Source organism: Ambystoma mexicanum, chromosome 5p (assembly GCF_040938575.1).
Source record: "Ambystoma mexicanum isolate Mex_15411 chromosome 5p, UKY_AmexF1_1, whole genome shotgun sequence".
NCBI classification, from domain to species: domain Eukaryota; kingdom Metazoa; phylum Chordata; class Amphibia; order Caudata; family Ambystomatidae; genus Ambystoma; species Ambystoma mexicanum.
In genome coordinates, this window is record NC_090930.1 from 890,543,960 (window position 1) to 890,560,955 (window position 16,996).

At 42.9% G+C, this 16,996-nt stretch overlaps 1 protein-coding gene across 1 annotated transcript in view; it reads left to right on the forward strand.

Moving 5' to 3' along the window:
* PKD1L1 (polycystin 1 like 1, transient receptor potential channel interacting) overlaps positions 1 to 16,996 on the forward strand; it is a 2,330,280-nt gene that overhangs the window by 1,206,091 nt on the left and 1,107,193 nt on the right. Inside the window, exons 26-27 of the mRNA XM_069613333.1 lie at positions 14,991 to 15,104; positions 15,306 to 15,463. Coding sequence (XP_069469434.1) covers positions 14,991 to 15,104; positions 15,306 to 15,463 — 272 coding nt within the window. The remainder of the gene's footprint in view (positions 1 to 14,990; positions 15,105 to 15,305; positions 15,464 to 16,996) is intronic.

The following is a 16,996-nucleotide window of genomic DNA, read 5'->3' on the forward strand; positions in this document are numbered from 1 at the left end:
TTCCATTTCAGCAACTTGTACAAAATGCAAACCATGGTAGATTATGTTCGACCTGCAATTCAGATAATCGCTCCACGTTAGTAATACAAACACATAGTAAATACGTAATACTAATACGTTACAATGCAGATGGTACCAAAAACAACTGCAAGCTGACTGGATTCACACATGGTCAAATAACACTTGGTAGGAAAACCTTCACAACAATAGGTATAACCTACCACGCAGGAGCCACAACCAATTCAGGGCACTACACTGCATATATAAAAAAGAAATGTGGATGGTTTTAATGTAATGATAGTACCATTACTCTAAAGCAGAGATTACCAGCAAATCTTACAAATGCTTATTTAATGTTCTTAAAACCAAAATATGATAACTAAACTGTACTTGAACCTTAAGTACACTTGTAGTAAAAAAATATAAACTGTCACGATATTCCAAAAGCTATCTAACTGCCCAAAGATGCTACAACAACTAATCAGATAAATTAACACCACTCAAATAGAGAAAGAAATAGACAGAATACGCCAATTGGTATCTAACTGTCCCAAAATTTAGAAATACCCAAACAGATAAATCAATACCACGAAATTATATAAAAAAATAAACAGTTCGATTACGCCTACTGGTACCGAACTTCTCCAAAATTTTACAATATCCAAACAAATACCTAATATCTTACTGCTCCCAAAAACTAGAACAATCCAATGTATAAAGCATTAGCCAGAAACAACAAGTAAACAGTGAAAACAAACAAACAAACTGTAGCATAACAGAAAAAGGTTTTTTTTAATCCACCATGGATTTTTTTTCTCCCACAGACCCAATGATTTTAGCAACAAACACAGAAACTGAGCAAATTGCACAGTACTCTGGTTTATCATCTACTAAATAAAAGGGTAAAAAAAAGAAGAAAATGTTGATTGTGCAATGTAATAAGTCTTTATAAAATACTAATACTAACATGCTATTTTCTTTTATCACAGAAATGAACAAGAAAAACATGGACTCCCGTTACTAAACCAAATAGTAAGTATTACATGATAAATACAACCATCGCAGCATATCACACCCCTTCTGGCTTATAACATTGTTCCTTATAAATTTGTTTTTGACCCAAAGTTATAAGCCACTATGAGTGTGATATGCTGCGGTGGTTGTGGCCAGGGCATAGAGTCTTCGGTGCATGGCCAAATGGCCATGCACCCAACATTCTATACCCTGGCCACAACCACCGCAGCATATCACACCCATAGATTCAAGCATTGCAACCATTTTAATGTCCGCGGACACAAGGAAGTTCCTAGAACACATTCAACTTGCCAGAGGACGATACGGACAGCGTCCTCAGGACACCCCCATTTTCTTTATGTACGAAAATTTCAGGACACCGCGAGTGTTCTCAGAACACTTTCAGCTTGCCAACAAACAATACAGACAACGTCTTCAGGACACCCCCTGCAAACATTCAGGACCCCATGAGTGTTCTTAGAACACTTTCAACTTGACACCGAATCCATTCTGTTTATTTAGGAACATTTCAGAACAGCCGTGTTGTCCGCAGACAAATCGAACACAACAAAAGCGTTTAGCACATAAAAAAATACACCATTGCACTTATTTCATACTCCCCCACCCTCCCCAAACACTCTTACACACCAACACACTCCACTAAATACAATTTTTAATCCAAGTTTCACTGCGCTGTCCGCAGACGTCCGCAAATCCAAGATGGCGGGCGCTACTAAAAATCTGACATGCTTCACGCACCACGCCGTCCAATCAGCGAACACGTTGCATGTCCGCGGACATCACGCAAGCTGCTCGGCCAATCAGGGCAGTGTCCGTGGAGCGAACCGGGAAGTCCGTCCGCGGAGCGAACGGAGATATCACAAATGTTTTTGCCTTACATTTTGGTCATTTAAAAAAAAAACTACTGGACGGATTTACACCAAGCCCCTGCCGCAAATTTGGTGTAAATCCGTCCAGCGGTTTGGGCTGTAGGCGTGCGCAAAGTTTTTTTCCCATTATGTCTATGGGAAAAAACAAAGGTTTTGGGACCCCCCCTATAACTTTGCCCCCCCTGGACCAAACCTCTCCAAACTTTGCAGAAAAATTCAGAGTGGGCCATATAAATTGCAGAGTTTGGTGAGGATTCGTCCAGAGGGAGCGAAGTTATAAGCCACCCAAATAATGCTCTTCCTATGGAAACACCAACTTAACCATAACTACATGGACGCTACCGCGTCCATGTAATATATATATATATATATATATATATTCACTAAAAAAAGACTTTGTTGGAGGGGCGTTATGGTTAAGTTGCACTACTAAAAACCTGTGAAATTCACTAAAAAAACTTTATAAACGTGACATTATGGTTCAAAGTAAAACCGAAAAAACCCTGAAATTTGCCAGTTATGGTAGGCTAAGCAACCATAACTGTCCGCACCACTGTGCACTGCTAACACTAACACCCAGGACATCAAAGATGACAATCCAAATGTCATTGATGACATCACTGATGACATCCAATTACTTTTCAGACGAGGGGTTGTGAATGTAATTTTAGCAAAAAAATATCAGGGATTATCGGGACATGTGTAATAAAGTACATACTTCATCACGCAATGTAGTGTTTTAAAGAAAATTCCATTGCATGTTCTTTGTAGTACAGGAACTTACTCGTACAGAAATGCAGGTATTGGCTGCAGCATACACCACAGAGGTGCTAAGTTTGTACTTTCCAAAGTTGTATAATAAAAAGGTGACTGTTTCTGTATGACACTTTTCTGGTCTGTGAAACATGTACTAAGTTGCTAATAATGCATCACTTACTAAACATTTCTAGTAATACACACAAAACATAAATAGACTACAATACATAAAATATGGAGCTTATGTGTGGAGAGTAAAGTAAGCATACAAGAGGCAGTATCATTAGCAACTGTGTATAATCTACATGATTGGAATCACGCACAAAAATGATTGCTGTGTTTCAGGCCTGCTTCTTCCGCTATATATGTACATCAAACGATGCGATTAAATTGTAAGGAAAGTAGTGTAAGAACATGTGAGAATAGCAATATCTATAAATGTAATACCTTTTGAAAGTTAAGTTTCTGACTGTCAGTAAATAAACCCACCTAGCCTAGATATGGCAGTGAACAAAATCAAAGGGGCTACACATGTGATGTCATCAATGACATTTGTGATGTCATCTTTGATGTCCTGTGTGTTAGTGTTAGCAGAGCACAGTGGTGCAGGCAGTTATGGTTGCTTAGCCTACCATAGGAGGTGAATTTCAGGGGTTTTTCGGTTTTACTTTGAACCATAATGTCACGTTTATAACGTTTTTTTAGTGAATTTCACAGGTTTTTAGTAGTGCAACTTAACCATAACAACCCTTTTGCAAAGTTTTTTTGCTAAAGATGATCGGTTTATAGTAGTGCCACGTAACCATAATGTAAAGCAACTTCTGACTTATTTAAACATCTTGCGGAGAATACCACTTGACAATATGCTCGTGTACAGCACAGTAACGTGTCCCAGAATCCATAAACACTTAACAGTAAGATGTTTGCATCGTGGACAATGTGGAAACAGATTTTATATTGATGTAGAAACGTCCACCTGCAACATTTGCCTTGCACAGCGCCAACACGTATTGGTAGTCAGCCATTAACAATGTAGTACACATTACTTACTTTTAGCAAAAGTTTTAGATTTCTTAAAATGACATCAGCTAAGGCCATCCCTCCTCCCCAAGAAACAGCAGCACTAATGTAATGAAGGACCATGACAAACACTGCCCTAACCTTAGAAATAACAAACGCACAATATTTTTGCACAAAATATCACCAACCAAATATATCAATGTTTGATGCGTCTTTCCTCATTTCCGTTTGCAAATGGCCTTATTAGCTGTCCTACCAAAAAACAAAGCCATCTGTTAACAAAGTAAATGTTGCGTTAAGAACCACCTTTCACAGTGTAAATATATTCAAAATAAAAAATCGCATTCACTCCATGTACTTTATATTTCTCAGTAAAGGATATAGATGCAATAATATTTGTCAGTAATAGTATAGATGTGCAGAGGAGTAACGTGTGCTACGGGAAAAATAGGATTTGTGGTTATAATCTGGCCTGCCATAGGTGGGCCCGATTACAAAACAAAATCTTTTTTGAAGATGGCCACCATCGAAAGGAAAGACGGTTATTCCATACATAGCCCCTCTTCGCTTTCCATGACAGCCTCCAAAAAGCAAAAGTATGTGCCATGACGCAGAACCTGTAAATAAACATACAGCGACGTATAATGTGGTACCTTACATTTCGAAATGATGCACAGGATTTTAAAAGAAAACGTTAACATTTTAGAATTTGTTAAGTACTTTATTTAACAAACAACTGTCACAGACCAACGGACTAATCCCATTTCCAATTACAGTGTAACAATGGTTCTAAGGGCGACATTGAAAATGTTCATGGTGAGATACACGCAGTTATTTTCACATACACAAAGTATTCATTTCTGTTAAAGCACCCGCTTTGTTTGCACAGGTATTCCCAAGACGGCACCATAACCGTTGCCTTACACCATAAATGATGTTATGTCACTCCTAATAGCTAGGTCAGCGTAGGGACAGAGAGCCAGGCCGGTCATCCCATAACATTATAATGGACAGACAGCCGGTCACGAGCAGTTGCATCTGGCGTTGAAAGAAGCAGTCACTTGGCACCTGGAAACCATGGCATGCACAGTACGGCAATATGTAGCTAGGCGGAAAACGTAAGAGAAAATCTGTGTCAATACCCAACCTTTAGGAAAACATTTCAAAACAGACACAAAGATTGTGGAAAGTAGTACACAAATAGAAGTGGACAAACATGACATTTTAAGGAAATATTAGTGTTGACCATGGGTACATATAGTGCAAGCCTACAAAGGCCGACAAACAGCAGTCGCCGTAAGGGTTAAAAAAATGGCAACTACACCGTGAGATGGTAATTCAGTTATGAAGCCAACATGAATGGACAAGCAAGAAAAAATTACATGTCTTGATGTTACACAAGACCAAAAGAACGTGCAAACTGATACACAAAGCTGTGTGGGCAAGAATAACATTTGAAAGAAGAAGAAATAATGGTCAATAAAGGTGACTCTACTCAAAGCCTGCAAACGCAAACAATGTGCACTCTGTTATTGAAGGAAAATTACAACTGCGCAAAAAGATAATACTTCAGTTACATTGTCACAATTAGTGTTTGGTAATATAAAATTAAAACGCGGGTCAGTGTAGAGTCGTCAAAATTAAACTTGCATGATCTTGACAGCCTCCATTGTTTTTCGCAAAGTCAGACAGCAATGTGTTTGCATCAAAGAATCTTTGTGAACTGATATTTCATGTTCCTTACAAACGTTTTTAAAACATAACCTTATCAAATGGTATGTTTTTCCCAGCTCTCACTCCTTTTGAAGTTTCCCTTTCGCTCAAGGTCAAAAAACATTAGCCCCTTATGGATGGACTTGGATGCGTGGGCCTACTGAGCTTGCAACCATAAAAAGCAAATCAACTGACCTTCACTCAGAAGGCAAATACATTCTCACTTTGCAACAACATATGACAATCCAATCATGAGAACCGCTACTCCCATACGCCTCCAGAACCACTGTTTCCATCAAACACTCCAGGTGGTGGGCTCAGATTTCAAAATGTAGGACGCCAGTCTGACTTCAATATTAATCTGAAAACATTGTAACACAGACGCAGGCATTGGTCGCCGTACATTGAGCACCAACTTCCACTTTACCGTATGAATTTGGTGGCAAGAAAACACTACTTTTTGAGTTTGCGCTGCCACATTCCATCCCAAGCTAATTAAAGCTCACATTCGGAAATAGTATTTCAAAAGTATAACAAGTGCATAGGTGTCTTGTTTTGTATGTGTTACCGGCGATGTCCGTCTACACCAAAACATGAACGAAAGATGGCGGAGGCAGCAAAGAAATGTGTCGCACTTCCTGCTGTTCCACAACCAATCAGTGAAAGCGCCACATGTCCGCGGACATGACGCTATGGATTAGCCAATCGATTTGTCTGCGGAGCGAACAGGGAAGTGTGACCGCGGAGCGGACACAGATATTACACATTTTTTCAGACCTACTTTTTTTTTTTTTTTAACATCTTTTTATTGATTTCAGCATGTATATAAGAAAAAATAGAAGAAGCACAACATCAAAAAAAAAAACAACACTAACAGAACTCCCCACCCCCCCCTGCATACCCCCTGCTCCCCAGGCCCATCAGGTCGTAGCAAAAGCGAGCTCTACAGTTCGGAAACCGACAGTACTCTCATCCACAGGCGATATCCAATAACTTCAGTCTTTGGGGGCACCACTGTTCCCTAAACTCCCCCTTCAAGTAGTTCAGCATCTCGCCCCAGTCCGCAGCGAAGCTGGCCAGCTTCCCCTCCCCCGCGTACGTCACCCACTCCACCGATAAGATTTCCCACATTTTCCTGATCCAGTCCTTCTCCGCGGGGACCTCCCAGCTCTTCCAGTTCCGAGCAATTAGACCCATTGCCGCCAGGGTAGAGACCACTGGTGCTTTGCATTTCCCCCGACTGCGCCCCTCCCCCTCCGCACCAACCTTCCCTAATAATATTTCCCGAGGGTCTTGGCCATCTCCCCCCCCCCCCCGAGGTTGCAGATTGGGCACGCGCCATGTCACTCCAAAAAGGCCTGATGCGCGGGCAGTCCCACCATATATGTGCTGCTGTGCCCACCCCTCCACATCCCCTCCAGCAGGTGTCTGAGGCTGCAGGATACATTGCGCGGAGCCGGGCAGGGGTATAGTGCCAACCAAAGATGTACTTGTACCAAGCTTCTTGTAATTGAGAAGCCCTAGCTACTTTTGGGATCAGTCTCCATAGCGCCTCCCAGTCTCCCCCTGCCATTTCTGTCCCCCCCCATTCGCTCCCAGCCCTTCATGTACGGCCAAGTAACCCTCGGGGTCGTGCCCTCCAACAGTTTATACAAGACCGATATAAGCCCTCTAGAACCGCTATGGGTAGTGAGAAAGCGCTCGAACTGCGTCAAGTCACGCGTTGCTGCTTCCCTGACTTCCGCTGACATAGCCCAATGTCTAATCTGGAAATACCGAAGCCTTTCCCCCTCACCTACCCCGAATTGTGACTTACGCTCCTCAAAAGTTTTCACTCCCTGGGCGGAGAACACATCCCTAAGGGTCCTACACCCTCCTTCCTCCCAGCTCCGGAACGCTCCCCTCTCCAGTCTAGGCGAGAAATCCCCGTTGTTAAAGGGCGGCGTGAACTGGGACGGGAAAGACAAAATCCCTCTTCTCTCCACTGCCCTGTCCCATGTATCCACCAAACCCTTCGTGATATCGCTCAGGTATATATGTGGTGGCCGCAGCCTCCGGGGGAGCCACAAAACTTCACCCAGGTGGTGCCGAGCAACCGCTCTATCCATTTTTACCCAATGCTTGTCATAACTCGCTGCAAACCATTCCCTGATCACTCGGAGAAGCGCCGTCTCATGGTATCGCCTGAAATCCGGTAGGCCCAGGCCCCCCTGTCCACTAGACGCCGTGAGAATGCGCCACAGAGGCGCGGCCTCTTCCCATTCCAAATAAACTGCCTAGCCACCCGGTCCAATTCCTTAAAAAAGCCCCCAGGGACAGACAGAGGGATTGCCTGAAACAAGTAGAGTATACGGGGGAGGATCACCATTTTCAATACCGCCCCCCTCCCAAGCCACGAGATCCCTAAGTTACCCCACCTACTCAAGTCCTTTTTGATCGCCTTTAGCATGGGGGGTAATTTGCACCATACCAGCCACAAAGGGAGGGGGTCACTCGCACCCCCAAGTATCTCAGACCACCCAGACTCCACTTGAATGGAGAGACAGTCTTCAGTACCATGCTCTCTTCCTCCCCAAGGGACAGGTTCATCAACTCAGACTTTTGCCAATTGATCCGCAGGCCCGAAACCTCCCCAAAAGTGGTCAGCAGATCCATGCATGCCTCCACGGATTCCTTCGGGTGTGTCAACATAAGAAGCATGTCGTCCGCAAAGGCCGCAACCTTATGCTGGTATCCCCCAAAGGGCATCCCCTGGATCCCATCTGCCTCTCTTATAGCCATCAACAGAGGTTCCAGGTATATAGTATAGAGCAGCGGGGACAAGGGACACCCCTGCTTAGTTCCCCGTCGCAGACTTATTGAATGTGATACTTCCCCATTCACTAGGATCCGTGAGCTAGGATTCTTGTAGTTTGCCCCCACCCTATTAATAAATTTTTCTCCGAGGCCCATTGTTTCTATAACCCGAAACAAGAACGACCACTCCACCCGATCAAACGGTTTTTCGGCGTCAAGCGCCAATAAGATCGCCGGAGGGGTCATCTTCCGTGCTTTCTCAATAACGCGGGCTACCCTCCTGATGTTATCTGCCATCTGTCTCCCGGCCACAAACCCCGTCTGATCTTGATGTATCAGTGTTGGCAGATACTTTTCCAGCCGACTAGCTAGTATTTTAGTATATATTTTTGCCTCCGTATTTATGAGGGCTATAGGCCTATAAGATGTGCACTCCTCGGGGTCCTTCCCTGTTTTGTGTATAAGCGTTATTTTAGCCTCCTCCATCGATGGGGTTATCCCGCATGGAAGCTCAAATGAGTTAAATAATTGTGTGAGACCAGCAGATGGGAGTATGCCTTATAAAACGATGCGGGGTAGCCGTCCGGACCTGGAGCCTTCCCCCGCGGAAGAGCCGCTATAGTGGCTCTGACCTCGTCCTCCGTGATGTCTCTGCCTAACTCACACCCCTCATCCATGGATAGTCGCGGGAGAGGAAGAGCCTCAATAAAATCCCTTTGCGGACCTGGCGCTATATCCTGCAAGGAGTATAGTTCCCCGTAAAACTCCGTCAACCGCTTCTTAATCTCTTCCGTCTGGGTGAGCCTTGCCCCCTTCTTGTCCTTTACAATTGTCCAGGACAATAACATTCCGCTCTCTATCCCCCCTTAATAGACGTGCCAAGAGTGAGTCCGCCTTGCTAGCCTTAACATAAAATTTTTGTCTGACTCTCAGCATGGCCGCCTCTGCCTTCTTAGTCCTAAGTATTCTCAGCTGGCCCTCCGCCACCCTGTACTCCTTGAAAACTCTTCTAGTGGGGTTCCCCTCCAATCGTACTCTGGCAGCCTCAAGCTCACCCTCCAACTGCGATTCCAACCCTCTTAGTAACTTGTTCCTTCCCGCCTGAAGAGCAATCAGTTCCCCCCTCAAGGTCGCCTTGAAAGCGTCCCACCTAGTTTCCAAGCTAGTGTCCGCACTATTGTTCCACTCGAAGAAGTCCCGAATCTTACCATCGATTTCCTCCCTCATCCCCTGATCCCTCAGGAGCGCCTCCGGGAACTGCCAACTCCATACGCCCTGCCTACGCCCCTCCAACCGAAGTTCCATGTGAACAACTTTGTGATCGGCGATCCCCATGGGGCCCACCCCAACCGATTTCACCCCACCAATCAAACTTCCCGACACCCAGATGTAATCGATTCGCGATTGGGTTCTATGCACTTCTGAGACAAAGGTAAATCCTTCCTCCTCACCCCTTAGGGCCCTCCACACATCCCTCAAGCCTGCCTCCTCCCATAGTTCCTTTAAGCGGGGTGAGGCCGCCGCTCCTCCTCTACCACTCCCCCGCTTCGTGCGGTCACTCCTCTTGCAGACCTACTTTCTGATCGTTTTAAAGAAATCTACTGGACAGATTTTCACCAAATTTACAAAAGCCCGCTTTTAGGACCAAGCCGCTGCTCCTGCTGCAAATTTGGTGAAAATCCGTACAGCGGTTTGGGCTGTAGGCGTGTGCAATGTTTTTCCCCCATTCAGTCTATGGGAAAAAAAAGACGTTTTGGGACCCCCCCTATAACTTTTCTCCCCCTGGACCAAACATCACCAAACTTTGCAGAAAATCTCAGAGTGGCCCATATACCTTTTTCGCAAAGTTTGGTGCTGAGTCGTCCAGGGGGAGCGAAGTTATAAGCCACCCAAAAAGTGCTCTTCCTATGGAAACAGCAACTTAACCATAATTACCGTGGCTGTGATATATATATATATATACATATATATATATTTTTTTTTTTTTTACAAAACCCACTGGGGAGACCCATTTGTACTATTACACTTGTGGGAGCACTCCTAGAAAATATGTCTAAATATGTGGCCGAAGTATTGTTACCATTTGTCCCTACCCTACCGTCCTTCAAACATCGCAAATATGTTTTGAAAAAGGTAGATAATATTCCTTGGGAGAAGAATTATCTGCTAGCTATGATGGATGTGGTCTTTCTTTATACATCAATATGGCACGAGACGGGGAAAGAAGCATGTTGTCAATGTTTTATTACAAGATCCCTGAACTATACTTGCAGCACACAGAAATGGCGATCCAGATGATTGATTGTTGCCTTACTAACAATGTATTTCTGTTTAACCACATATTCTTTTGCCAACTACAGGGTACAGCCATGGGCCCGAACTTTGCCCCTTAATATGCAAATCTAACAATGGGTTTACTCAAAATCTGGTACCCCTGCGTAAACTGACTAGTATAACGGATCGGAAATGGCAGGAGGCCAGAACCCAAGAGGGGGCTTGCAGGGCAAGGATGGCTTTGAGTAGCTACAAACAGCCATTTTTAAGGATAAGAGGGACTTCTTATACAAGGAAATAGCTGCAGCAAGTAATCAGTCAAGGGAATTGTTTTGCGATTATGTCTGTTTTGTCAGCCTAGTTGCAATGTTTCAACCATTAAGCCATCTTTTGTACAGGCCAATATTTTTAATAGGTTCTTTAAGGAGAAAATGGAACTAATCAAGATCAACATTGCTGCTAAATCACAGACTGTGGCACTGAGTCAGGACTGTCGTCCCCACTGTGACCAGCGCAGGCTGGGACGGTGGGCCTGACTGCCCTTTTTGATTTCCACCCGGTATCTGGCGACTCTGCGCAGTCTATAATCAAAGCTCTGAAACCTACTTAACGACTCCTTGTTCCCCATGCCTGCCTATGCAGCAAAGCGTATGGCTCAGGCGATTACACCATTTTTTACCGATTCTATTAATAAACCCCTGAACTGGGGCATAGTGCACAAGAGGTGAAAAAATACTATTCTGACACTACTGCAAAAAAATGAACTTGAATCCCATCAATATCCAGAATTACAGGCCGGTTGTAGGACTTTGCGGCCTCGGAAAATTCTGGAGAAGCGGGTTACCTGCCAGTTGCAGGGCTATGGGGAAAGGGAGTCACTGTTGGACCCCTTTCAATTGGGTTTTCGACCCAAGTTTGGAATGGAGACGGCGTTGTTGGCTGTTCAGGACAACCTTTTTGGGGTAGCAGATTGAGGAGAGCTATCACTAGTGATGCTGGATTTGTCCGCAGCCTTCGACACGGTCAACCACCCCATTCTTCACGACTGGCTTAGAGTGGTAGGTAAGGTTTGGATCGTTCCTGGCTGACAGCAGCTGGTCAAACTGGGAGGATACATATCGGATCCTACTGTGATGGGATGTGGAGAACCGCAGGGGTCTTCATTGTCACCTTTGCTTTTTATCTTGTACTAGAAGCCTTTGATGCATTTTCTGAGGTGTCATGTGATGAGCTATCATTCTTACGCCGATGATACCCAGATCTTCATCAAAATTGGAAATTTCGAGGATACTTTCATTAGGATCAAACAATGTTTGGAAGAGGGAGGGAGTGGATGGATGTCTGAATCAGCACCAGTTGAATGCGTCCAAAACAGAGCTTACATGGACACTGAGCTAGGGTTCACTTCCAAGATTAAAAACCTGGGCTGTATCTGGCAGGACAGTCTTGGTAACGAGGGCCAGATAGGAGCCACGGTACAAGCAATTTTTTATTCACTACGATTGTTACGGCAGATTCTGCCATTTATCCCAAATGAAGATCGTGCAACAGTGGTGGGTGCCTTAATGAATGCCCATTTGGACTACTGCAATAGTCGGTTGATGGGCACCCCGGCTAAAGAACTGTACAGGCTCCAAAAAGCCCAGAATCCAGCCTTTAGATTGGTCTGCCATCTGGGCAAATCGGCCAATGAATCTCAGTCTCGTCAAGAACTGCATTGGTTGGCAGTGGAGGAACGTATTAAATTTAAGGTGGCATGCCTTATTTTTAAATGCTTAAATGGATTGGCACCTGCCTATCTAAGAGATAAGATTTATCGCTACCAACCACTTGGGTACCTACGGTCAAAAGATCTATTGCTCTTGTCTGTTTCTCCATCAATGTGTCTACCAAGGGGAGACAGAAGATTTGCATTCTTTGGTGAAAAACTGTGGAACAGTATCCCTGGAGAGATCGGGGTTCTTGAGATGCTTCACCAATTCTGCAGAGCACTCAAGATGTATTTGCAAGACGTTTTTGTTTAAGTAAAGGAACTCTGGTTATGAAAATTGTTTTTTGTGCGTACACTCCGTTGGTGACTTTATTGCTCTGAATATCAGCTCAGCTGCTATACGGTTAAGTCCGTCATGAGCGTGCTATAAATAATCAAATTCAAGAGTCTGCAGCGAGGTCACATTTGAATGCCTTTTACACAAATGAGATTGTATTGTGTCTGCTCTTTATAGGCAATTTATTTGTCATCTGGAGTGGCAGCAAAAAAGATTGGAAACTATTTGTGGGGATCCTTAATGTCACTATGTTTAATTTGGGCTTTAAGGAAACAGATAGCCAGAGCTTTATCATATTTCTTGATGTTGTGGTGGAACCAAGAGAGGAGAAAAGTACCACAAGGCTACACAGAAAGCCAACAGGTTCTAATGCACCCCTACGTGCCAGTAGTAGTTACCCTGAATCTAAAGAGGAGCATTCCCTATGTAGAATTCATCAGACTATGGAGGAATTGCTCCACATTATAAACAGTTGATAAGGAGTGTGCAATCACAGCTATTAGCTTCAGATGGCAAGCTTACCCCAAAAAAGTAATAGAACCAGCTTACCTGAAAGTTCGCTCCCATACTAGAGATCTTCTACTAACCAATAACAACCAGAGGGATGTGTGTGAAGCTAGTGGGGAAATCAGACTTATGTTGACGTTTGGGACTCAATCCCAACAGATCAGACGCATGCTCCACTGGTATTGGCACATCCAAAAACTAGACAGTGTTATCACCTATTTTGGGTGAATGTCAAAGCATGACTTACCAAAAATCATCTTCTACGGAAGATACGTCTCCAGTTTTATGAAAAGTGAAAAGTCTAGTTTGGGAAATAAATGGCTTGAGGATTCAGGTAAAAGCTTTTTGAGGTGCACTGAATGTAAGGCCTGCCAGTATGCAATTTTTTTTAGCACTTTTATATAACCAATACTGGGACTTTGAGTGTAATTGAGCTCTAAAATTACATGTGACACAGTGTTTGTGGTCTACGTACTAACTTGTGAATGCAGCAAATGGTACATTGGCAGTACCAGTTACAAATTAGAATTTCTTATACTTCAGCACATTCGAGACATAAAAAATTCACATTTCACATACCCCATAGCCAAACACTTAATGCATATCATGAAGGAAAATTAACAAGCTTCACCTTCTTTGGCATACACAGGATTGACAATTTACATAGGGGTGGTTACAGAAAACTACATTTACATCAACTAGAAACCAAATACATTTTATACTTTGAAACTCAAAATCTGGTAGGACTCTACATTGATGAGGAGTTGCACATCTTTCTGGGTACATACATCTCTGTCTCCATCAGATCGAGTCTAAAACAATCTTAATATCATGATATAGTCCAAAAAGAGCCTACAGCAGTTTTTAATCATATTTGCTATTTATATTTTATTTTTAGCACTGTTTTTTGTTATTAGGTGATTGTTGCTGAGAATAGCACAGTCTGGTTATTTGAACATGGTTAAACTTTTGAAGTAATAATGGAGTAATCTTTTCAGTGGATTTTGTGTGATTGTACTAGGATTGAGTACATTTCGAGGTCTTTTGTACACAATAGAGTGCTCATATGATATTCATACAGGAAGACTCGCATCATATATTGCAATTTGATTAATATGAAAGTTTGTTTTCATGAGGTCTAGTATGAGCATCAGAATTTGTTTATATAAATGCATATTTGCACATGCCTAATCACATGTTCGTATAGTGTTAATCTGCCTAAAGAATATTATTTATTCCATCATGCAGTAGTATTGTGACGTCCATCTACCCCAATATTAGCATCCCAGAGTATTGGTACGTATAGGTAACTCCACTTATTAGGCACTTGCACTTTAGGTTAACATGTGAAAAGTATGTGTAACCCCTTTTCATCATGTGAATAATAAGGAGAGACATTTCCTTATTTTGAGAGATAATTTCCTTATTAATATGTGCCTTGTTAGAGGTATGAAGATGGGTGTACCTTATAAGATGGCCGCCATTTATAACACAACGTATGTGGTTTATTTTGTGCTGAACAACGGCGAATATGAACTGTTCTTTACTTGTGAATTAGACTTTCTATAAATGATGCTTGATTCAGTCATGGCCGATGTGTGACCAAGCAGCCAGTAGGGTTGCGAAACTCGTTACATGGATTCTTTTCTTGTCTGCCGTCACCTATTGTTTGAAGAGTTTGGAATAAATGAAGAGACTATTTCTCCTGAACTGTTTGGACGCTGCCTTTTGTTGTGATTCCCGGATTGCCTTCTAAATGGTAAGCTAGTACCACCTTTTGAAAGTTAGCAAATATCACTCAAACCTTCACATCAGAGTAGGTCATCAGTCAGGCTCAAAATCTTGTTTCATAACTGATACTTGTACATAGTTCTGGTATTCGTGGCCTATGAAATGTAGCGGTTGTTTGCATGCAAACATTACTTTGATACCTGGAATGCATACAATCTGAGTCATTGTTTTTTTTTCAAAGATTGTGGGAGATGTAGTTGACCTGAGTCTCTATAACTGCACCAGTAGAAGGAAGATCGACTTGAGGGGGCTCACGTCACCAATAAAGATGGACTTTGCGGTGAAGAGAAATGATGTGAGTATTCATCAGTTCAAGTGCATGCACAACAAGAAGAAGATGGGTGCACTCAGTGGGACACTAATGTAATAATGCAGGGGCATGAGGCCAATCCCGCAGCGCAGTAATTGCAGAAGATTGTATTGAACACGGTCAATCAACGTGTCTAAATTAGGCGGAATTATGCCGGTGTTAAGTTCTCTTGTGATCGCTTTACAGGTCAAGTATTCAAACCATACCTCATTTTCACTGCTTCGTGATAAAGTCAACAATCACCAGTTTATGGCAATGCCGGACAACCAACAGGAAGTCTTGCACATAACTGTGGAGTTTTCCAAGCCTCAAACTAAGGCTTTTCCGGTAATGTTGCTGCTGAGGTAAGGCTAAAATAATTCTGATACTTTTTTGAAGACTGTGTGACTGTTTTCAGGTTTGTGCTATAAAGCCATTTACTTGTTTCAAAATCCTGGTATTTCAATTCAGTGGCCTGGTGAACAAAAGGCGTATATGTGATGCAAACCGTGTATTGATAGACAGTTGTTTGTTAGAACATCTCTTTGTTGTTGTTTGAATTTCAGTGGGACGTTTCCAGGTAGTTTATGTAATGTATTGTGAGGACATCTGTGTTGTATGAGTGGAAATGCAGGCTAGTGTAGCAACTGTAATAGTTATGTTACTATGCGTTCATACTGTGCCAAATCACTGCCATAGTAATTTGAGTGTCTAGGCTTATCTGAGGATTGGTATATTTTGACTCCTGCATGGAAATCCAGATATAGGGGGAAATTAGATTGTAAAGCTAGGGAAAAGATGTTTGAAAGCAAGGGGTGATGAAGTGGCGCAATAATGCTTTGTGGTAGCATGGGTGCAAATGAGACCTACCTAAGTGGGGCATACTTCTGGAGAGAGAGATTGGTATGAATTAGTGTGTTGCTGTTATTGTGCAATGCCCCCCAAAAAGAGGATGTTGCTAAAAAGTGTGCCTGGACTCCAGAGCAGTTGTCTGTGGGCCCCCAGTCCATGCAGCATGGGGTTTTGGGCAGTCAACCATTTGCACCATTTGATTTACAGATGCATGAGGCCTGCCCCAGTTGAAGGGGACAGAAAAGGCTGAAACATTATGTACGGTAAAACAGATTTCTGACTAAAAAGAAAAACTTTCATGTAAAATGTGCTTTTAAGTTACATTGATTTATACAAACAGTCATTATTTCCCATGGATCTCTTCAATGGACTGCATTGATGTTAATGGTATGGACTTTTCCAGTACACCAGCCTTGCTGCTCAGCCCATTCCCCAGATCCAGTTTACTAGATTTTTCAGTGGTGAAAGTTGGAAAATTTACTTTGAGTTTTTCCACTCTCCCTATCAGTATAATAGGGGAAGGTCCAGGCCACCATCACCCCTCAGAAAGAGACATCCCAGTTGTCTCTAACTGTGGGATATCCGTTAGACACTTTCTGGAACCTGCATTTATTTATTTGATTTATGGACGCTGAAAATGTGTAATTTCATTATTAATTTGAATGTGTCATTTTAATATTAGGTGTGTTTTAATATGCATCATTCGGCTGGTACTTTATTTGTGAAAGGGTTGGACCCCGTAATGCTTGTACTGATAATAAGTAAGATTATGTTTTTCTAGTTTTTCATATGCAGGATTTAATTAGTGATTTGAGTAGGTCAGCCGACATGTGTTCCGACCCATCAGGGTCTTTCTCAAGGCTAAATTCATTCTTGGCTGCCTATGGTTGATGGGTGACTGGATTGCTGGTTGGACAACCCTGTTTGCAAAGTGGAGCCGGTTCCTTGGCTCAGTTGTATATTTTGCAGCGAGCCATAAGTATCTGTGGCTTGGCGATCCTACAGAGGTTGGCCCCAGTGGGCTGCTGTGCCTTTCGGCTGCTGTT